This window comes from Neodiprion lecontei, chromosome 2 (genome assembly GCF_021901455.1).
Source record: "Neodiprion lecontei isolate iyNeoLeco1 chromosome 2, iyNeoLeco1.1, whole genome shotgun sequence".
In the NCBI taxonomy this organism is placed as follows: domain Eukaryota; kingdom Metazoa; phylum Arthropoda; class Insecta; order Hymenoptera; family Diprionidae; genus Neodiprion; species Neodiprion lecontei.
In genome coordinates, this window is record NC_060261.1 from 24853646 (window position 1) to 24878281 (window position 24636).

The following is a 24636-nucleotide window of genomic DNA, read 5'->3' on the forward strand; positions in this document are numbered from 1 at the left end:
AACAAAACATTATTCAACAAATTTTTCGTGAATTTTTTATTCTGCCATGTGAAATAAAATTGAGAATTTTTTTGAACACACATGAAGATTTAAAGAATTTCCTCATTATTTTGAAATTTCCATTTTCAAAAATTTAAAATTTTGAAAAATGGAGGAAAAATCGTGAATTTTGGATACGTTTTCGTAAAAACATTGTACATTACAATTAATAAGTTTCCGGGGCATTGAACGAATAGGGTCGCAAATACAGCCTTTACAAATTTTCGAAAACAGAAATTTCAAAAGAATGAGAAGATTCTTTAAAAATTCATCCGCATTCAGAAAAATCAACGAATTCATTTGACATGACAAAAAAAAACTGCCTAAAAATTTGTTAAACGACGTTCTGTTTAAATAATTATTTGATAACTTTTAGGCATTATTATTGTTCAAATTTAATATTCTTATCACCTTTATTGTGGCTGATTTTTTTCGATTTTTATCTTATCACAAAGTATTCAATATTGTCGACGAAACTCACTTTTCGTTGAGAATGTATAGCCAGTATATCCTTAATTAATTACTATTTCTACAGACGGTCAGATGATGATGTACAACTTGGAGTTAAGGGTGCCGAAGACGCCCGAGACGAAGACGAGTGAATCATCGACTTATGAGTATCGTTTTATGTATTAAATTTGGGATTTTTAAGGCATTAGAAATGCTCTCGGACATTAAAGACGCATTCGATGAAATGGTCGCGGAGCTGGACTGGATGGATGCAGGTACAAGAGCCACAGCCCACAAGAAATTAGCAGCGATAAGACCATTTGTCGGCTTCCCGGAATGGATAACCAATCCAGACCGTCTGAATGAATTTTATAATGGCGTAAGTGATAGTGCATTCTTATTCATTAGGATTTTGTATTATCTATCAGCTCGTCTAGATTGAATGTGTAAACTGAATAGTTAAGCAGCTGGTTAGTTTCATTATTAGTTAGAAGCAAAACGTCAAAATAGTGTTTTTCGCGTTACTTTACATTACTAAACAAACCAATTAATGTACTAGTAGTACCATCAAGTACGATCAAAATCTTCTGTCGTTAAAACTTTCTCTTTTCATGAAATTTTTTCTTATTGCATCATTTTATTAGTTTAATAGCAATTTATATCAAATTTTCTCTCAACGTCGTATGAACTGTGTCTGACTATTTCTAGTTTTATAAATTATGTTCGCTAGTAACGTACGTTCGAAGAAAACAGGACATGGCAATTTTTTATGCTCATCATTTGAATGTGATATCATATACAGTTCGAATTTTTACTTTTCATCATCTTTGGTGACATAAAAAAAATATTGGTTTCAATCGAAAATCACTTTTTTAATTTCGTCTAATCTTTACGTTTTAGAACCTCTTAAATCCGAAAGACTGGTTCTTAGAAAATGTCGGTCTGTCGGTCTGTCAGTGTGTCTCACAAATTCCCACGATGGTCTCGGAAACAGCTCGATGAAAAAATTTGAAACTTACAGGATTGTGTGATCAAATGATGGGCATGAGAAATCGCCATGTCGCGTTTAATTTAAACTTCCGGTTTTACCGGAAATTAATTGGTTCTCAATGTTTAATCTAGAGACCTATACCTTTTCTTACTTATGACTTTTTCTAAGTAAATGATTATATTTTTCCCTGTTTATACATTTATATAAAAAAGGAATTTTTAATTTTTTGTTTTTCAGAATTTTTTTTTCCTAGTTTTCTTTTAAAAATTTTTCATTTGGCTGTAAAGTCCTATCTGTTACAGATTTTTCACCCGGCTGTTTTTGAAATAATCGCGGCAGTTTGTCGGACATACCAACAGACTTTTCCCTTCTCCTGGTGGTGAAAAGTGTCGCGAAAAAACTGTTTTTCCGGCTTGTTTCCTTATTATTACTTTTTCTAAATGAATGATCATGTTTTTCTAAGTTTGTTTATTTATATCAAAATAAATTTACAAATTTCTTTATGAATTTGTTACGGGATGGATGATTGTGATCGCGACGAGCGGATATCGATGACCGCATCCATACCCAGGCGTGATGTTATCACGGCCTATTTCGAGTTCGTTACCAGTCGACTATGCGCACGTGCGCATTGAGGAGTTGAATGTTTGAGTGTGTGATTGATTTATTGTTAAAAATATGAAGAGTACAGTGAGAAAATGTGGAGGAGGAAAAAGGGAAGAGAGGTGAATTTACATATTGACTAAATGATATATGACTTAATAGTGAGTATATAGGGAGAGCGGAATGAAGCGTTGGCGAATGCAAAGAACGGAATACATGATTAGGGTTCCGGGAACGAGAGGAGATAGTTGGGTGAAATGGAAAGTCTACTAGATAGAAAGAACGAAGAATAAGTTGTGAGTACGAAGAGAGACTGAGGACGTAGCAAATTTTTTGAAAACTTTTTTTCCCTCTCTCTCTACCAATAAACCTATACCTTTTCTTTTTTCATTAAAAGTATCGCGAAATATACTATTTTCCGGCTTGTTTTCAATCCACGAAGATGGGCTGTTCGAATTCATGCATCGATTACTGTAATTTTAGTTGTGATTGAATGATATTGTTTTTTTGTTGCATCAGGCTGAAGTGGTGGACAAGAGGCTTTTTGAGACGTTCTTGAAACTGACCAATATTGGCGTACGGAAGAGTTTAAATAGTTTGAGAAAGGAGCCTGATAAAAATAGGTGGATTTCAACCGGAACCACCGTGAACGCATTTTATAGCGCTATCTTAAATTCCGTCAGTAAGTAATAAATAATATAATTCATGGACCATTTAATAAAATAGTATCGAATGAAACTTCACGATTGCCGTAAACTCTTTCAATTAAAGAGTATAATGTCATGGCATGAATATAAACATCGCTTTTATAACGAATCTACCCAAAAAGCAAAAACCGTGAAAATATTATACCCTGACATTTTGAGGAGATGAATCACTCCAAAGCCAGGTACCATATCAAGAAGACCCGGAGACCAATCTCCTACCGAAGCCCGTAGTTTCAGGTGGGCCAATATATTGCAACCGCTTGGCGGCGCTGCTAAGCGTAGAATACTTGCGCAATCCGACACTACGCATCTCCACATTCATCTGTTTCAAGGTAGGAAGAGAAACTCGAATTAATTTTAATTATTTGATTGTGCAATACCGCATTGCGCAAGTATTCTACACTTAGCAGCGCTCACTGATATCTATATTAACCGAATGGCTGACTACAGCATCCTCGGCTTGAGTCTATTAGAAGCAGACGAAAACGACACCAGCGCTTCAATAGCCTCCATGGAACTAACGAATCACGTGGTTCGCTGTGTATGTCATTGGTTAAAGTGACAGAACCACATGACTTGATCTGTTCCTGATAGGCTACCACCCTCGTGACCTGTTAGTTCAAGCTTCTGTGTGCTGCAAGCATTGGAGTCAGCCATCGAGTTAATATAGAGATCAGTGATAGCACTGCCAGGTGACTGCCATATACAGGCCTACCCTCACCACCCGAATTCGGTCTCTTGGTCTCTATCGTTTTCCACGGTACATCCATAGAACATCTCTAGACGGTTCTTTGTGTTGATTAGTGATATACAATAGATGCCTGATATCTTCAAAATATCATTTTTAAATTATCAAATAAGATATGAAAACCAAATTGAAATGTTTTCTAAATATTTCCTTGGTTTTTGCTGCCTGGAAAGGTTTCTCAATTTCCAATTCTGGTTTACCTGAATCATTCTTTAATTTCAGCATTTCCTGCTGGCATTTTGCATCCACCATTCTATGGTAACGGAATAGAGTGAGTTGAAAATTTTCAAGTTGTTAAAGTTAAGTAAAATAATTTAAGTGTTTCCAATCACTAGGTCAAATTTACTGATAGAATAACCGTCATGCTGTACCGATGGATGAAATGCTTTGTGAAACTGTTATTTTTGAAACATATAATAGATGTTATAAATATTTTTCAACATTTTTTGGGAATATTCAGAAAATCCACATTCATTTTTTTTATGAAAAATGCAAAAAGTTTTATAAAAAACAAACATCATTTTCCGAATGAAACTATAATTTATTTATTTCTAAAACTTGCAACCTTTTTTTATTGTTGTAGTCTTTCAAAATTATGAGTTTATCAAAAAAATGTATACAGGATTTTTTCCGCCCAAATACTATATTTAAATAGCAGTTTTCGTTACAAGGGCGTGAAGTGGGATGAAACACGAGCCTGTGAAATCTTACGCCTGCGTAACGAACAAAACCGCGTCCTTTACGCACACTCATGTACGAAAACTCAATTTTAGGTGTCTCACGTCAATAATAATATAACCCCGATACTTTTCTTCACTTAGATCAATTAATTATGGAGCGATGGGAGCCATAATGGGTCACGAATTGACGCACGGCTTTGACGACCAAGGTAAATCAAATTATAAAAACGGTGGTAGCCGTTTAAATTAGCTTCAATATAATAATTAATACAATTGTGTGTACGTCTTGCCTCGTCCCCGAGATCACGAGATAGTCCCCCTACTCCAAGCCAGATAGTGCCACAAGATTTAAAGTTAGTAAATAAACTTATTTTAATAATGAATTTCATTCGTCGTGCGCTCTCTAACTGGAGCTCCATTCTTTTATTTTGTGCCGTGCAAGCGGCACCGGATTTGGGCTAGAAATGTTTTGTACTCCTATAACAGAATAACTCAAGGAATCTGGTTCATTATCTGAAGATAAAGAAAACAAAATTGATCTCTACAGAAGTTTGGATATTGTGGAATTAAAATTGATGGACAAAGAAAACCGAGATCATAGGCAGAAATATTCTCAACACTTACTATTTTTATTTCTAGTTATCAAAATGGCTGCTCATTTACAACCTTAGAACAAGGCTGCTGTGTGACAATATGATGCAATAATGATGTCTATGTATAGTAATGTTCATTAGTGCTTTTGGCTTCCGGCTATCTTGTTTGCGGTTCGAAACAAAATGCAAGTTCGACTGACCTCTGGTATAAGCGCTTTGTATAAGTAATAAAAATAACGTAATAAGTCGCTCGACTCGTACGAAATTTATGTAAACGTTTGAACTCTATGATGGCGAAAATCTGAACAGCTCTGTTGGGAATAGAATTCAAAGCTAATTGGGCGAATTTCAAATTCTATCCTAAATTCGGATTTTCCTCCATAGCTCGTCCCAAAGACACGTTGACCCGTGCCATAATAGCCCATGCTATTTACACGCGATCCAAATCTGTCTGTAACTATTCTTGGTGTAAATATTTTTGCGAAATTAATACCGGCATTGGTTTCCAAAAGGCAACCAAAACAATGTGCCAAAAATTGGTGTGGGTATGGTGGCAAAGTTTTTCAATAAAAATGAAAATTCCGCCGTAGCCGAAACACACGAAGTGACAGTCGGCGGGTAAGTAATATTTTATACCATTTATATATTTGAGTATATCATTATGGTCAAAGTTCTTTAGATTTGATCGATAAATCGTGGCTGCTCTCTCATATATATGTGTCATTCATTAAAATTCGAAACAAAATTTTATATGAAGTTGTCGAAAGTGTATTATAACCTCAAATAGAATCTAAATCGCAGTCTTCTTCATTTATTGTATTTTTTATATACCTCTGTATATCCATGAGAGTGTACTGAAATTATTTATTTATTGATATCAACGAGCATCTACATTTTCCACATACAAGGTGTTTCAGTATGCGGGGAACACCGGACACTTACGGATTTCTCGCAAAAAAAGACTAAAATTACTCTTGACAATTTTTTTTTAGAGCAACGGTGTTCGAGTTAGAGCTGATTGAAGTCCACCAATCAGGGCCTAGATGGAACACCGCTGCAGCGCCTCGCCGGACGAGAGGGTATCGTTTCTATAATAAGTTGTAGTCCTGCTACTACTAGATTGGTTCTTAAATCAATTCGGGGCTGTATGACGAAATTTCCCAAGACGATGATGATCTGCCAACGTGCACCATAAAGGCCATTCCCCCGAAATGTATGCCACTCGTCCAGCCTTGTGACATTTACTTTTATCGTCAAGTAAAAAATTTCATCAAACACATATAAAATTGTTCATACCTGATCAAACAACAACAGGAAATCACTTCGTGCGAAGAATGTATAAAAATACATTCGATTGTGCATCATCAATTGTCTGCACTAGCTTTTGCTAATGTACTGCGATAGGCATGATTCACCGCCCAACTTTCCACCGAAATTACACTTTTAATAAATTTCAACGCAATTTGCTTTCCAGTCGATGTACTGAAAACTCCCTATGCCTTCAAGAACCCCGCATTCGTGAGGTGTTCGAGATACCGATGGTTTTCTGTGTTTTTACTACGCGTATCACCCTGGATCTTGCTAGACTGATTCTAAAGGTCATGCTTCAAACAATTAAATTTTACTCTTCTGTACTGTATTCATTACAAAATAAATGAAAGACATTGATAATAATTCTTTTTAAATTTCACATAATAAATCCAAAAAAAATTATAATTATTTTTGGAAAGAAAATATGCATTTAATGTTGATCTGTTGAGGTGATTTCCATAAGTCTACAATGTGAGCAATGCAAGAATTGAAAACGGATTGGAAGATTGAAAAAAGTCATCCCAGTGAAACGTGAACCGGCATATTCGTGATTAATAAGCTTTTCTTCACTGCGCCATGGACGTGCTTGTTGGACAATAAACATTCGAGCAGTATGAACACGCTCAGATTTTTCAAATTATATTTTCGGAAACGGCTGTCTATCTGGAGTTGCTGTTTCGAGCAATTGAAGTTCGAGTCATGGCCTACACGTGACATAAGTTTCATAGCAATCGGTGCATGGCAGATCATGCCCTTTTCTGTCAGACACTCAGTTCGCTGGATCAAAATTATTTGACAAAAATATGGTATTGATACCGAGGTGTTTTCAACTTAAAGTGCACAACGTGCATCTCAGCAACAAAGCGAAAGGATATAAACATTGATACCATCCGCCTAACAGCGGGATGGAAAAAAACTCAGAAACTTTCGTAAAATTTTTCGACTTAAATTTGACGAACGATAATGATTTAATCGGCAAAACTATCTCAAGTTTACAAAAGAAATGAATATGATTTTCTTGACCTTGATAATGACGAATAAGCATTTGTTTCTTGGATATGCAGGTCAGTGAAAAAAAAAACGTCAATTTGTTAACGTTTCGGCCCGGGTGGGGACCCTCCTCAGAACGAATTGTTTTAATAATCTGGTGCGATAATTTTTTGGATAATAAAACTTGATATGGACATGATGATGAAACAGATTTGCAGAATAAAATTTTAAAATACACTGCTACATTACAATTATACAGTGCAATACGAAAGTCCCAAGCACGCATCTTGGATCAAATTTACTGGCAAGGAAGGACGGTCATCTAATTTTTATTCTGTAAATCTGTTTCATCGTCATGTCCGTATCAAGTTTTATTATCCAAAAAATTCTCGCACCAGATTATTAAAAAAAATTCGTTCTGAGGAGGGCCCCCCCCACCCGGGTCGAAGCGTTAACATATTGACGTTTTTTTTCACTGACCTGCATATCCAAGAAACAAATACTCATTTACAAAATGAACCTTTGTTTGCGTTATGTCTCTTTCATCTGACTTATTATCTCATATTTACCGTAACCGATTATCTGCCGTAACATTCTTTAAAGATCTACCTTGTGATCTCGAGGAAGAGGCATGAACTACAATTCAACGATTAGACGAACTTGCCTATAAGTGAAGTTCTATCGCAATTGTATGTAAAGCCTCTTCCGAAGATATCAGTCCCACCCGAATCCCGTATAACCCTTTGGTTGCGGCAGGACTTTAACGAAAGGAAGTCAGAGAGCGCCCGATGGATATAATTTATTATAGTAAGAAACAATTATTTTATTTGTTAACCTTAAACCTCGTGGCGTCATCCGGCATTGTGGTGGCCACTGAAGATTTCAAAAAAATGTCCCAATTTTTCCCTAAATTTCCGGTTATCCTTGACCAGTGGCCACCATGGGCATGGAGTAGGGGGACCACTTTGTGATCTCGTTAGAAGAGACTCTACATTCAATTCCAATAGAACCGTCCTTACAGGTAAATACGTTTAATCATTAAACAAACCAATGCATACGTATGGTTGCAGGTCGCAGATACGACGAAAACGGAAATCTGAGGCAATGGTGGAGTAATGAAACACTAATCCACTACCACGAGAAGGTAGAATGCATAATAAAACAATACAGCAACTACCATGTACCGGAATTGGGCGATCATTATACGGTGAGTCTCGTCAGTCTTATTAATTCAGTTGACTTGAAAGCCGACGTTAATGCTTTGTCAAATAAATGAAATAAACTTTGTATGCCCGAGATAAATTTCAATCTGTTCGTGGTATAACACCTATACATATGATAGGAGCAAGAAATAACTGATAGTTACCGTTGAGCAAAGTACATACGAAACGGAATTACACCTTAGTTATTTAAATGCTTGTAGGTTAACGGATTGAATACCCAAGGAGAGAATATAGCAGACAACGGCGGAATAAGAGAAGCTTATCGTGCTTATAAACGTTTAACCATGCGGAACCCGAGTCGTCAGCAAGCCCTGCCAGGATTGACGGAGTACACCCAGGACCAATTATTCTTCCTGGGCTTCGCACAGGTAAAAAACTTGAATTCCTTCTCTAAATTTGAGGCATAGAATGCATCTGGTAACGAATCTGAAATTTTCGCGTTCTCTTTGCAATATTTGATTAGACAGCATTAAAATAATATTTTCCAGCTAAACAAATCCACGTTAAATACACGTCAAGTTTACCTATAAATTGGCACATCTCAATAAACTAATCATCTTTTTGGCGGTACTTATTAATACGAAAACCAACGAAAATCTTTTGCCGTTTCCTCTTTCTTTTCTTCGTAAAATGGATTCTTTGTATGTCATCAGATTTTTTCCCACTAAAGTATTTTTAGAATTTTGTTTTTAGTATTTGATTCGTTTGACAGTAATTTCTATAAAACTTTAAATAAACGTCGTAAACTGCATCGCAGTGCGTTTCCAATCGATAGTTTATATATGAGCCCAAGTGCTCTGTACACTTGAGGACAATGAATCTGAGACGTAGAATTGACGTGTCAATCCAACAAGTCATTATACCCGCGGTATTTCAAGGTTAGATTCGACGGTCATGGGTTATGTTAAGTTTGAGATTGAGTTAGTTTCGCGCTTGGCCGACTATGGCGCTGTAGATTTCTCTGTGTTGCCAACGTAACTGTCTAGTGTAAAAAATAAGCCGTCTCAGATTCATTGTCCCCAAGTGTACATTTGTAAATTCTCCGACGCCGATTCTAACGAAATTTGTGGTAAGTGTTGGCGATGAACTGGACTTCAAGTCGTTAAAGCTAAAACACCCATTACGTAGCCCTTTTCGAGAAAATCGACTTTGAAGAATCCGAGTTAGTTTAAATCTTTTGTACGTGCGGCGAAGTTCAAACAGTGCCGTGGCGTAACAGATAAGTAGACGGGTTAGTGAGCGGTGGATTGCCGGTTAAAATCCCTCCCGGTAACTTTTTTTCTTGTCTTTTCGACCTATTACAATTACATCACTATCTTTGTAAATATATAACAATTACGAATTGGAATAAGCACGTTTTGTAGTTGGTACTGAGAAACGCATGAAACTGTATTACCTACTCCCGCAGCGTTGCCGACCCTAAAGAAATTTCTTTAGATTTATATTAGAAAGAAATTAGAGTCCGTTCAAAAAATAAAAAATAAAATTAAGAAAATAGTGATTTTTTCCCAAATGTTTCGTTACGATAACGTTACGAATTTCAACCTCGTATAAATCATTGAATATGAGCAAAAAACGAGAACATCTGTTGGATAAAGCCTACTGCGGATACAACAAAAAAAGAAAAAAAAAAAAAACACGCCGCTTTCTTTACCTTGTGGTGGTGTTTAAATGAGTTGACTTTGAATTTTTGTCGTAGAATCAATCATTCAGGAGTTATTTTGAAAAAAAAGACATTTTTTTGTATCTTTAATCCAAGATGGCGGACGTAGCTAAACCCTCCCAAGGTCGAAAGCTTGGGTTTTTCATCGGGGCCTGGAACTAAATAATATGTATAAAATCACTGCTACACTACCTTTTGTAGGGCAAAAACTCCTATTCATTGGACTACATAGTGCACACGATACTTTATGCAACAAAAGTATGGTTTTTCAAAAAAAAAATTTACAGCGTAGTATATGAAGAGCACTTCTAAGTACCAAAGTGCACTTTTACGTACTCCGATGCTCTTTTTTTCGTACTGTCGTAACAAAGATCACTTTACGTACGCATAAACGCAGGCAAAAAAAAAGACGCGTAAACCATACTATGTTACATGAAATGATTAATTGTTCAACTGACAATCAGTGGAATAAGAGAAACCGGAGATTTAAATATTGGAAAGATCATGTTTTCGAATTTTGATGTTTTACAATAAACTCCAACTTGGTAAATAAATCATTCAATGTTTTTACCATTAGACACACTACATTCATTGAACAGTATCATTCAATTAGTACCCTGCTAACGTCCTCATCGAATCCAGAATATACCAAATTATAACTACCCTTCCGGTGTATCTATCCTTTAAATGGAAAGAACCAAAATACGTTCAATCATCCATAACAGTTGTACATAGTTGTATTTCTCGACTACTCAAAGGCTTATGATTCTGTTGATCACCAAATCCTACTCTGCAAATTACGGCATTCGGGCATAACGGGTATATCTCTAAAACTTGTTAAAAGTTATATACAAGATAGACCTCAAGTTGCAAAGGTAAATGGTGTTAAAAGTCAACCAGTATATACAAATTCAGGAGTTCCCAAGGGCTCAATATTGAGAACACTACCGTTCTTCAGTTGTACCAATGAATGTACAATCATGGATAGAACTGTCAGTCCGAATGTCCAGCAAACTAGATCATATTTTCGCCTGGCTCTACCAAAACAAACTTATATTAAGTCTAAAAAGATCTGTCTATGTCACCTTTGGAAAAGATATAGACCCTGTGCCTGAAAAACTGGATATATTACTTAATGGTAGTCAGTTGAAGAGAGTACTTACAATTAGCTGTAGATACCTAGGTGAAACTTTCGATTCTAATATTAAGTGGGATTGTTATGTTAATAGCATAGTCAACAGAACGAAGTATCTAGTATATGTTTTCTACAGACTCAGGCAAGTACTATCTAGAAATCAACTGTTACAAATTTATTACGGGCTTTTTCGTAGCATTGCAGGTATTATAGATTGGGGTGATATCTATGACACTACTTTTAAACCACTACTGACAAGGGGAGTGTCAAACTTGGGAATCACAGATTTCCATCACTTTTATATATATTGTAGGGCAGGGTCCCCTCAATAAATATATAAAGCGGCAAGACGCCATTCGTTTTTATCATTGAGAAATTTCAACTCAAAGTTCTATACGTAACTTAAGTAGAAGGAACCTTTTTACCGGTTGCAGCAATAGTTCCGTGGCGTAGCGGTAACGCTCTTGCTTACTGAGCGACTTTATTTTTGATAATATTGATTACTTTGTTATTATAATTATTACAAATCCTATTTTTATCATTTTTTGTATTTTTTCCTAACTTAAAAATAAAAAAATAATTTATAGAAATATTAATTATTAATTATTTATTTTTGTATTAAATAATTTATAAAAAAAAAAAAAAAAAAAAAAGCACCTCTAACGGAACTTGAACAGCCGTTCGGTCCCTCAGTAAGAAAGAGCGTTACCGCTACGCCACGGAACTATTGCTGCAACTGGTAAAAAGGTTCCTTCTACTTAAGTTACATATAGAACTTTGAGTTGAAATTTCTCAATAATAAAAACGAATGGCGTCTTGCCGCTTTATATATTTATTGAGAGGACTCTGCCCTACAATATACAGAAAAGTGATGGAAATCTGTGATTCCCAAGTTTGACACTCCCCTTGTGAGACTTCAAAGTAGACTAATAAAAATAATTGGAGTTGGTCAACAGGATCACGATAGACTTTGGATCTCAAGCAAATTTTTTCCGACTAATTGGTACTGTACCCATACAACAAATTTAGAATAGAAGGCGCACGAAATACTAAAAATACACGCTTCAAAAGTATACAGCTATCCAGGCATACTTTGAACATTGGGCAAAGAAACTACGAAGATTATACAATAAAATATTTCAATGAACTTCCAAATGATCATAAAGTGTTAGTTTTTAGTCATAACCTGCTAAAAAAAAGTTAAAGGATAAAAAATAAATCTTGCGATAGACTAAACTGTTAAAAACTATAAAAAATATATTCGCTGTGATAAAGGATACTCCTATATAATGCAAAATTTTAGAACTACACACAATATAATTGACTGTTGATCTATTATGTTAATATAATCTGATGAGGTATTGTCTCGCACACTTCATTGAATACTTGGAAATAATTTATCTATTTATTTTATATTCTTTATTATCCTCTTTCTGTCTTTTTTTTTCTTCTCTCTCTTTTTTTTTTACCTCATTTTATCAGAACCAACCTATGTATGGGCACTTATTGCCCTCTATACGTCCTTCTTATGTACACTTTATATATGAAGGAAAAATTGGTAATAATAGATAAATAAATAAATGACAACAATTTATTTCACAAGCAAGGGTCAATAATTCACGCACGACGATTACAGTACCAAAAAAATTTTGGAGAAAAATGAACATACTAGCATTTAGTAGCAACTGTTTAAAACAGCGTCAAATAGAGGCAATTGTCAAAAGTAGTGACAAAAGAATGTAGCATTAGTGGCACGCTGAAAGCTATGATAATAGATAAAAAGTAACTATTTAATGCCATTATAATTATGAATGTTACATTTTCTGGTTATCGCAATGTTAAATTTATTTATGTATTTTACAATTTCTCAATTGAAGAAAACCTCAACATCAATTCATTGTTGCACCAGCATTAAATTGGTGACCATAATCAAAAAGAATAATAATACATACTGAATTTTCTTGTTACAGCCACAAGACTCATTTTTATTTTGCACCCAAAACTTTCTTTATCTTTATAATTTGAAAGACTGATTTCAAATTAATGCAACAATTTCCTCACAATGATATACCTTGTTATATACTTCAAGATTTCTTTGAAATCGTATTTTCGAACTGATTTTTCTGAAACTAACAAAAGAAGCTAATATTTTATAAATATGTTATTCAGGTTTGGTGTGGAAATTATACGACCGGCGCTCTGAAATCAAAGCTGATAGAAGGCGTCCATGCGCCTAACCACTTCCGTGTCATAGGCACACTTTCGAACAATGCAGAATTCGCAAGAGCATGGCATTGTCCGACTGAAAGTCCGATGAATCCACATCATAAGTGCATATTGTGGTAGCTTGCAGGTGAAGAAATATCCTAACAAAATCAGCTCCGCAAGAACACTGAAAAATCAGGATATTATACAATAAAACCTATTTCAGAGTTCAATTTTGTTTCGCTTTTGTTTGTGAGGGGTTTTATAATGCACCTAGACGAATCTAATTTAGTGGTTCCAAGTGAATGCAAAATGTCGTTTCTAATGGTGCACAGCGTTATTGTGACTGATATGATCTTGTTTTTTTCATTTTCAATATAAATTCGAGAAGCAGAAATGAATGTTTTTGAAAATTATATATTTGGGTAATTCTGTAAAAGTCGAGGACACTTCCCGGCCTCATGGTTTTTAATTCGTCCGCGAGGGGCTGTTCACCGATAGTGAGTAATTTCTCTGTGAGATTTGCATAAGAAGATAAAGACTGCTGAGAGACGACGCCGCGACGCCAACGACGCCGAAGGTTGCCAAAGTTTTCAATAGCGATCGTGTCGTCTTGGATACTTATATGTAGCCTCATAGCTAGTGAGCTCGGTGCCAAAATTTCTGTATGATTTGTTCATCTGGCAGACATTATTAATATCAAATTTTGTACCATAAGAAACATTAAGGACCGGGTCTGCCACCATGACAGGCCTGCGTTGTCAATTGACAGCGCTTAAAAAATTTAAAAAAAAAGGGTATGCTAAATCATTTGTTCATGTCTGCCTCTTGGACTGATGGTTAGAATCATCCTCAAACCGATCAAAATCCAGAGGCAGACATCCAGACCCCTGATTTTCCAAATGCAGACCATTTGAATATAAATTTTTTTTAACTCTACGCTCGCGCCAAGCCACAAGTAAAAAATTCTGCGCCTACAAAATGTTAATAAAAATAATTAATGTTACATACAGGCAACCGACAGGAACAATTTTAAAAACATATTTCAAAAATTCGGGTTCTAAATCTGTTACCTGCCATCCCGCAGGTATAAAATGAACTGTATAGTTTGTCTTTCTTTCTTAGAGAGAAGAAAGTGAGAACGTTATAACTCCGTAGAGAGTTGGGGCATACCTATACATAGATATATGTGCAGGTATATACCTATACATATATAATAAATTGTTAAATAATTATTTGTTTAAACAATTTGGTTAATAACTTTTGGGCAATATTATTATTGATGATTGTTGTTCATAGCATGCCGAATGTTGCTGATTTTTGTCAGATTTTTATAAAGTAACAAAGTACGAAAAGTCTGATCGTATGTATACAATTTTTGGCTGGGACGATCAACGACATACATCCTTAAATTTATTTGCGTCTTCTGATGTTGTAATAAACTGGTTTTTTTTCTTTTTTTTTATTGGATCCAATAAAAAAGACTGAACAATATAATAATACTAAAACTATTAATACCAACAATAAATAGCCGTAATACCCACTTTCCCTTGATTCTGCGTGAACTTCAAAAAATGGTACACCTCAAAATCAGTGACCAAAATGTCTGCCAACTTTTTTTTGTATTCGGGTAGCCCTATTGAATCGAATGGACGCAACTAGAACGACGAACAAATGATTTAGTAGAGTTTTTTTTAAATTTTTACAACTACGTCCCGTGATAATGCAGGGCCCTGTATGTCTGTCTCTGGATTTTCAACATTTTGAGGACGATTCTGACCATCAGTCCAAGAGGCAGACACGAACACATGATTTAATACCCTTTTTTTTTTACATTTGTGAAGCGCTGTAACTCAAAAACGCAGGGATGTAGGACCTTAATTACCTGGACCAAATCGATTTGTATTGATCTGAACTTTCATCCTTATCGATATGAAAGACGAACAAATCATTTACCAAAATGGCAGTCAGCTCCCTAACTATCAATGAATAGCCCCTCGTTCATTCGTAAATTTGGGAATAGGTTTTTTTTTTATAAAGAAGGATTTATTTGCAGCTTTTTTAGAGTCTTAAAGGCAACCGAAAACAAGCGGTTACCTACAATTACAGAGTTCATCTGACGAACAAAACCACAAACTGACAGACCGAAATTCCACAAACCCTGTTTTTCGATTTTTGGGAGTAAAAAAACGTACATCAATGTTAAAGTAAGCAGAAATCTTTTATTGCCCAAAGCCCATACTTTTCTTTTTACTTAAATGTCGGAATTTAAAATAAAAAACACCATTTACCGGAAATAGCGCTTTCCAATTTAATTGGAAAATCTGAAGCTTATGAAGACGGGAAGTGTGGTTGGTTTTCAAAAAACCGCACATTCATTTATTTTTTATTAACAGCAATCTATAATATTTTAATGAAGTAAATTAATTCAAGAAGCCATTCAACTTAATAAATATTGTCAACCTTGAAATGATGGTTAACCCTACGCCAGCTATCTGTAACGGTATCGTTACGCCTGACTTGGGTTTCTCGGTATCTCGGAAGTTTTCCAATGTTTAAAAATGCATATTTGGTAAACAACTAAAATTGTTGTAATGCAAACTATTGGTCCATCAAGTAAAAATTTCACACTAATTCCATGCATTTTGTTAGAACTTTCGTACACTCCTAAGCGGGTTAAAAATGGCATAGAACGATATCGTGATAGATGGCCGGCGTAGCCAAAAAAACACATAACCGGTGCAGGATTAATTGTTAATTGGACTGAAAAACACAATGGGCAATCGATCAATACTGAAGAATATGACTTGTATTTTGAATTTCAGATTTGAAAATTTAATACTTTCTCGACACAATAATATAATAATAAATTCTTTTTAATCTATCTTCAAAAAAATGTACCAGTATGACTGGCTTAAAACTGGCATCTAGTTATATTAATAGTATATAAAGTTTGAAACTACTAATATATGTACTAACTAGTGTTCGAAACTTATCAGATGATATGTCTCTATGATATGATCAGGGATAGGATTAAGGTCATGTAGTACTCTTACCTTTACCAACCGAGAAAACTCACTCTTTTTCTTTCTATATTAAAAAAACAAACGAACTGAAAAAGTTGAAATTTCGACGGTGTATCGCTCTTTTGTAGAGGCATTCAAGAAAGTTACTCATATCCCAAAAATGGTCAAAAAATGTGTGGTTCTTTGACACGAGTTAATATTCCAACATTTCTCGCATTTCAGAAGCCAAAAAGTACTGTATTTTCTGTCCTCATACTTATATATGCGATTTGTTATAAATCGTTACACTTTTACCGCATCCTGAGGTTAGTTTATACATTACAGTTGTATATACTTTCTCCTAATCTAGCCTAAATTCGAAGTATAGTTTTAATTGAATGTTATTCTCTTGTACAGGGACTAGCAACGTTCTCATAGGGTTGGTGGCTTTTTGTTTCGTAATGTAGACTCAGCTCACTGATTGTTACTTAAGTACACCTAACTTTAACTTGGGACACGTTCCAAAGCAATAGGACATATATCTTACAAGAACCCTTTTAGGCTACTATGTGTTTGGCATATTAGATTTTGACCGGCTTGCAAGTAGGAAATGCTCGATTAACGCGGCCAAAATCTAACACGCTGGGTATATTCGCTATAAAAAGATATTACACGTAGATTTATAGAATAGAAAAAGGTTCATTCGATATTGTGCAAACTACACCTGTGATAAATATATGTGCAAGAGTAATAATGATAAATTTAATAAACGTAGAATTTATAAATGAATTATACCTGTTATAAGCTATTATTATCTAAAGACTGCTTTGTACGTTCTAAGAATAAAACTTGACACTAATCGATACCTACCAATTGCTTATCTCTTGAATTAGATTAGAAGCATCTTATCTCAATAGTCAAGTTAGTTTAGAATAATCTTATTTGAGCAGTTACGTTAAAAAGATATTATCTTAGCAGTTTCTTTAAAATCATCTTATCGATATTTCTGCTAATTTTAGACGTGTTCAAAATAAGATTTAACTAATGACTATAAATCAGGTATGTAATCGATATCAATGAGATTATGTGAAATTATGTCTCGTGTATAACCTTGCTTTTTTACAATACAAAACTTTCTTGTTTGAGGAGTCAGAGGCCTATAATGGCGCAGTGTGTTACATTCTGAGAGAAACATTGCGAGTTGATTCTGATTCGCTGAGCAAGTGATTTAGTTATGCTCTTGACTTACGTATTAGTTCGATGTATATGAATCTCGGAAATCTGCTGATCAGCTCCTCAGGTCTTCTCGTTCAGCTCACCCAAATTCGAAGAGGTTGTTAAGTTTTGGGTACAGCCAACCATCACTATGCGTGATTGAAATAATTATTGATAGCAACACTTGGGTTTAATGCACATTTATGTACACAATGCCTTTCATATTCTCGATATTCAGGTTTACAATTACTGTACAAACTGATGGTGATCACTTATTAATTCAGAAACTCTGAGACTTATTGTTAGTAACAGTTTGTGACTTTAAATTATTCTATGACTTGATCCTATGATTTCTGGAAAGTTCTGATCTGTACCGTCCTGTTCGACATTTTAATCTCTTCTGCTCCCTGTTCGGAATCAGGGTTGAATTGATGGAAAAGTATGTTGAAAAAAGTCGCGTTTTCTCGCGGGTCTAAAGTGATTGGCTGAGGCTGATTAATACTTGATGGTAAGGTTTCTGGTTAGTGAGTAATATCATGCCGGGGTGTAGCGTGAGATGATTGATTTAGGGAGGAAAGCGATGAAGCGCTAATTGGTCGCATCGTCGTCAAAACATAGGCGCTATCCCTAATTCTGAGAATAAGGCCTTCTGTGTTTATGAACTATGCATTATTTCTCTTCACGCGCTTCCTGTGTTTAGTCTATGGTGTTACCTTAAATCAGTGATGAGATCACGATGAGATTGAAATCTATTGCAAGTGTTTATTGCTTTAAGTCATTGCAGCTAAGATCCTATATTAGGGGTTATAATGTGCAAGCTAATGTTGAAAGGACCATGAAAATTGTATATGCGCTGCTTAAGGGATCGTCTCAGTGTGAAATTTTCAAAAAATTGTTCTTTTTTTTTGCATTATCGTATAGTATACACTGTTCTAAACATTCTCTCAAATTTTTAAATCGAAATTCAAATTATTACGGTCGCTACAGCGTTTCTTGTAGAAAGGGAACGGGTTTTCTACCTGCGCGAGTACTAAGGTGCTTAGGTTCTATAACCTTGCAGAATAAACTGTCCAAGCATTTCAGTTCGTTTTTGACATCTACCACGGATAGACGTACGAGAGAAATCCCCAAGAAAAAAATCAAGACCTGGCATCGCCGATTGATCGTAAGTAAACGATTTATATAAACTTTTCCAACTTCAATCTTTAAACGCGTTTTTCTCAGAATGGTGTTTTTCAAAACGGTTTCCACTCTCAAAGGAAGAGTTTTAAAGATATCTAGTTCCAATTTCGGGAGAACATTTTAAACGTCATTCTTTATCGCGCTATGGAAGCTTTTTTTTTTTTTTTGAAAACTTCCTATTTTTTTTACGAAAAACTGTCGAAAAAAAGGGCCACATTCGACACTTTTTGTTCAAACCGCCGCCATTTTGTCAAATTTGAAAGAAAAAAAAAAACCTTCCATAGCGCGATAGCGACTTTCCTACAGATCAATAATCTGTTTGAAATTTTTTTTTCAGATCAAAATTGCGGCCGTCATCGTGGAAACCGTGCAGCACCTTTTTTTTTCACGTGAAATTACAACAATTTATACAACAATGATGCACTCAATAAATAAACTTTAAAAAAATCATTTTGTATTCTTTATAAACGTATTTATTTATGAAAAAAAAACCGGACCGATTAGTTTATGTGAACATTAAAAAAAAAAATTCGCGAAAATCAGTGATTTTTCGGAGTGTCACACTGAGACGATCCCTTAATGCTTTATAGATACGAACTTGACTGATGAAAAAAGACTGGCAATATAGAGTGTGAGAACTATCGATACAAGGGTATTGTACGTTACGACGGTCATTGTGTATGTCGGTAATGGTCTAAGAACTATGATAAGAGTACGTAAGGCTCTTTTATGGTAACTGCACGTTGGTAAAAGTAGGGCGCAGAGAGGGTACCACTGTAGTTATCGGCTAGGACGTAACGGTGTACTATTTGTGATTTTATAAATATCAACTTTTGCATAACTTTAAAAATGAATGAAGCAAATAGCATACACATTTTAGGAATGTTTATACACATTCGCAATTTGTGTATTCACTACTCTTTGTCAAACACATCTTTTTTTAACATAAAAATTATAAATTTGGCACGCAAATTAGTAATTTCTGAAGTAAAGTAAAGTTTAGTAAAAATAAATTGTTTGGGGCATATTTGGAGATTAATAGCAATTAACTTTTCTCCTGCAAATTAGGAATGTCAAGTCTTTGGTGTCGTGAAATAGTAGAAAAATCATAGTCATTTTCAAGGAGGTATGCATAGTGTCATCATGATCCATCAAGGGGATGCATATTCCATTTCTAAATGGGACTTAAATATCTCTAAATATGAAAGTGCACAAACCAGGAATGCAAAAAAAAGGAATAACAACAAGATCTGTTTGAACAAAATCACACCAATACATTCCGATTTTACGCAAAAATGTATTAGTGTTTTTGTTTGGAATGGCACACAGAATATGGCTTTTATACCCTTTTTGTGTTGCAATGCACAGCCTTTGATAATATCCAAATTCCAGATAGAAGACATTACCACAGTAGGTAAGGACTGACTATAGCATCCCCGTAAACAATATGTGCATAATAAAACCATGCGACTAATGTGTTGCTAAACTTCAGACATTATAGACCTGCAGTGGAAGTTGCAGGATATTATTACAATTTTGTTAAACGAAGCTAGTGTTAAAGACAATTATTGGTGTTAATTCAAGTAGTTTCAAGTTCAGGTATTATATTCAGAATAGATACATAACAAATACACTTGAATAATTATTGACGAAAATTTACAGATAAATTACTTCGATCATGTGGGAATTTAAATACAAAACTCTGACCTGAACATGAATATAAATCGCTACAAAGAGTAGCAAGTTGTTTACACAGCATACACTTCAAAGCGGCAAAAATACGATTTATTCTTACAGAACATTTAGATAGGATTATATTATCCAGGAATGAACTCACAGTTCGGAGTTACGCTATTTGGTGTCTAAGCTTTGATTCAATCGACATTCATTTCCGGAATTTGAGAATACCAGAAACCGTGGCAGAAAGTGCATTAAAAATATTAAGTTACTTATCGCAAAATGCGTAAAATTATTACTCAAACTGTTTTTAACATAATTGCTGAAATAAGATGTTTCTAACGTAATTAAAGAGATAAGCTATTTCTCTTAGCAAGCATCACAATGTTGTACAAGAAAATGTATACAATACTTGGAAGAACAAAAATGATACTTTATTCATACAATACAAAATGTCATATTATTGTCTCATTATTTTTCTTTTTTTCAACTTCTTTGACGCTTTTTTAATTACTTTCGTTGCAGGGTTCAATTTCGTAAGGCTTTTTCTTTTTTTAGCACTAGGGGATATTAAATTTATTGTACTGTTTAGATCTGGAATTTTTTCCGCTTCCTCTTGTTTCTTTTTTATTTTAATTTCTGTATTTACCGAATCTTTCGACATAGTTTTTGTATTGGTCGCGTCTAGTACAGAGTTTTCAGTCTCTTGATGACCCTGTAATTTAAGTTTTTTACTATCTATATTTAATGCCCCCTTATTTTTTTTTTTGCGTTCAGTAAATGGAGAAACTTTTTCAATAATCTTTGATTTTTTTCTTACGTTCTGGGATAAACTATTCATCTTTCGAATATCTGCTGATGTGACAGATTTAGATTTCGGATTCCGTTTTAAGTTTTTGAAAGAATTATCCACTATTTCATTCGAAACTTCATCATTGTCAACTTCTATGATAACTTCTTGGCGAATTTTAAAAATATTTTTCTTTGTTGCTACAGTCTGATTTTCATTTATAATTGATACTTCCTGTTTAACTTTCTGGTTAGCAAACTTTCTTGCTAATACCATACAAGTTATCCTCGCTCCACAATTCTCAGTCGCCAATAAATTTAAACTGTTTTTTGTGAGCCTCCACACTTTCAATTCGCCAGAACTAGATGAAGTTGCAATAATATCATCAGAGCAAGCTATAGCTTTCACTCTAGAATCATGGGCAATTTTTAAATAACTCTTTGGAGGACTCTCCCAATTGTACAATTGAACTTGCCCGTTATCATGACCAATGATAATCAAGTCATCGTGAAATTCAACGCAAGTGACCCTACACTCAAATTTCGCTTCGTGAATGATTCCGGCGTTTTCAACAGAATACAGAATGAGCATCGAATTTGTGGCAATCAGGTACTTTGTCCCATCTGGGCTCCACTTCGTCACTGTTATATTTTTTGCATATGGTCCTAGCTTTGGTATTAAATTAGTCGCATAGGCTTGTCTGCCTTTAACTAAATTCCAAGTTCTGAGTACACCATCACTACCAACGGACAAGGCAAGTTTACCCGACGGATGAATACATATTGTATTGACTGAAGAACCTTTGTGTGCATTTTTCCAATGTTTTTCCAGCTTCCAGTTGCCACAGCGAACTGCCGCTATGCTTCCATCTGTACTACACGTCAGAATGTGCGAAGCATTTGGTGTAAACGCAATACTGTTCACTGTATCTAGATGTAACAGAAACAATATATATCAGGATATATAGGTCCATCGATGAATTGTGTATCTCGATGGCAAATATCTGTTAACGGGATAAATTGTCTTGCTTTATGAGTTAGTAAGCAAAATTTCATAAATAAATTTTTATGCAATAATAACTGAAGACGTAATGGATTTAGGGGTATGTCAAACAATGCATTCTTTCGGAAATTTTCCGACTGGTTTAGACAAGAAATCATATTATACTTTGATGATACGAAATTTGTTCTTCTGAACCTATTATGATTAATGCTAGAATAGTAAATTAATGGTAATAGTATAGAATTTGTTATAATAATGTTTAAATTCCATTGTAGTTTATCATTATTGAAATTAATGTAATTTACCATTGTGATGAGTCAATTTGCCAGTTTCCATTCTGTTCTGCATATTGTACAAGTAAATTGAATCATCAGCTCCAGCGGATGCTAGATAATGTCTGCTGCTAGCAAGATCTCTGATGCTAGCCTGATGAGTATGGGTAGCAAAATTGCGGATCAATTTGAATCCCTGAAGCGAAAATATTCAGAAATATTTTAACTTACTGACTAGGGCAGCTCCTCAAGTACGCTTTGTATAAAACTAATCATCCCATGAGACCTTTTGATCACGACGACTCTGAGATTGGTAAACATTTAAATATCCCCAGCTTGTCCTCCTATAGAGACTACCAAGACCTACTATTCCGATACAAAGTTATTAATAACTAAATCGATTCTACTCCTGAGAATTCAAGATGTTTCACCTTCACATTCCACATGCATTGGCTATGAGAAACGACATCATTTTCCAGGCACCAGTCCTGTTTAACACCTACCTGGCTAAGTCCATTTCGGTGCAATTAAGCAATTTAGCAAATACGAATAGCATATGGATTGATCTGGAGAACATGTCTATCTCCTTCTTTAAAAAAATTGCTGTGGATGCCTGTTTTGATTGTCTGTAATCCTATTGTTTCTGTTATTTCTATATTCTACTACCTATACATTTTATAAATTTTGTTCAATGGATGTACGCTCGTATACATACAATAAATAAATAATTTAATGAAATTACATGAATTTTGAACTAGATTGCACCCAAGTGTCGTAAAAAATATTTCAAGAAATGCATTGATCTCACAATCTTAATTTAACTAGTTCCAATCTAGTTCTGAAAGTATATGCCGTGATCCAAAATTTACACATATATCCATTCAGTTTATTTTTCAATGAACATACCTAGCACTAAATTATCTATTTCAAGTCATGACTTTCATCACTGAAAGGGATGCCTAGTCGATTTCGACGTTGATGTACATATCTCCAAATATCTCACATATCTCAACCATAAAATCAGAATTGCGTATAGAATGGGGCTATTAAGCCCTTTTTTGTGTTTGAGATACATGAACTTCGACATTTGGAAATATGTAACAATACTGATAAGCACACAGTGTACAAAAGACGTGCCGCCAGTCTATCCTCACTATAACGCATATCCCAACGTAAAGGTTAAACAAAGATAGAAATATCTTCCCCAATTAATGAAAGAGATGGTGTCCTCGTAACTCCATCTCTTTCGTTGTCAATCAAAAAAAAGTATCTGAGTAGGACAAAATCCTCCCAATATTTTATCTTCTCGACGACACTATCTCGAGCAACGCCGCGTTACGGCAAGCTTTTCAGTATTAATATATTTCAGGGGTCGAAATTGACGAGCGTACCGTCTTAACCTAAAAAATGTTGACATGCCTTAATTAGGTCAAGTTTACTCACATCGTCACTGGTTTCTACTCCGTAACCTAGTAAGAACTGTTCGTATGTTCCTATTATAATTTCAATATTATCTAACGTCGTCATTTTTAAATTTAAAGCCTACATGTGACAAACGTAACGTCTGTAACAACTGACAACAACTGATATTGCTCTCACTCACGTGGCCCTTAGCAGCCCTCAGCAGCGGCACGACCATAGACATATAATAGACCGTGGGAGTACGGAGATTGCCCATAGAATAGACCGCGTGACCGGGCTGAGAATTCTGAGAAGTCTATGGCAGAATAGAAAGAGAAAGTTGTGTAGTGCACCGCTGTCTTCGTTTAGTCGCGCATGCGTGGGGCACGCATACACTACTGTGAAACTTCGGTTCATGGAGACTAGAGTAAAGGAGTCCAAACGCATATGGCGGAATCGTCGAAAAGTGGTTCGTGAAAGTGATGAAAGATATTGTAGTTCGGGATGTATTCGCAAGCGATACTAGCCCCTGGTTACGAATAGGGTACGCTGACATAGCCCGCAGTGGTGGCGCTGCCAGGCGGTTACAATCCGTGGATCGTTTATCACTTTCACCGACCATTTGGCTAGCATTGCGTTCGGACTCCTTACCTCTAGTCTCCATGCTTCAGTTATTATTATATAGTCTAATTAACATTTGTGCCGTGTTCGAAAATTGACTGACAGTACTGTCAGCAATATTTTATCTTTTTTG

General features: G+C 35.1%; 2 protein-coding genes across 5 annotated transcripts in view; one reads left to right on the forward strand and one right to left on the reverse strand.

Annotated features, from left to right (window-relative positions):
* Positions 1-18271, forward strand: part of LOC107219789 (endothelin-converting enzyme 1-like) — a 45225-nt gene extending 26954 nt beyond the window's left edge. For 3 of the 4 annotated variants that reach the window (XM_015658123.2, XM_046730620.1, XM_046730619.1), the window contains 7 exons: positions 692-868; positions 2603-2765; positions 3761-3809; positions 4360-4427; positions 8183-8319; positions 8536-8703; positions 13303-18271. In XM_015658123.2, the coding sequence (XP_015513609.1) occupies positions 692-868; positions 2603-2765; positions 3761-3809; positions 4360-4427; positions 8183-8319; positions 8536-8703; positions 13303-13479 (939 nt within the window). In that variant the 3' untranslated portion in view covers positions 13480-18271. Of the gene's footprint in view, positions 1-691; positions 869-2602; positions 2766-3760; positions 3810-4359; positions 4428-4857; positions 5028-8182; positions 8320-8535; positions 8704-13302 lie in introns of those variants that run through there. The other variant, XM_046730621.1, reaches the window with a different exon arrangement.
* A 1038-nt stretch (positions 18272-19309) lies between these two features.
* LOC107219781 (p21-activated protein kinase-interacting protein 1-like) lies at positions 19310-24119 on the reverse strand. The gene is made up of 3 exons (XM_046730623.1): positions 23925-24119; positions 22515-22677; positions 19310-22136 (listed from the first exon to the last, which is right to left on the reverse strand). The coding sequence occupies exons 1-3, from the start codon at positions 24006-24008 to the stop codon at positions 20878-20880; spliced, it is 1506 nt and encodes a 501-aa protein (XP_046586579.1). The 5' UTR covers positions 24009-24119; the 3' UTR covers positions 19310-20877.
* Positions 24120-24636: the final 517 nt, after the last annotated feature.

Coding starts and splice junctions, on each gene's coding strand:
- LOC107219781 (XM_046730623.1), bottom strand. CDS start 24,008: ATGACGACGTTAGATAATATTGAAATTATAATAGGAACATACGAACAG. Junction 22,678..23,924: donor GAGTAGAAACCAGTGACGAT/GTGAGTAAACTT, acceptor TTTTCGCTTCAG/GGATTCAAATTGATCCGCAA. Junction 22,137..22,514: donor CAAATTGACTCATCACAATG/GTAAATTACATT, acceptor TGTTACATCTAG/ATACAGTGAACAGTATTGCG.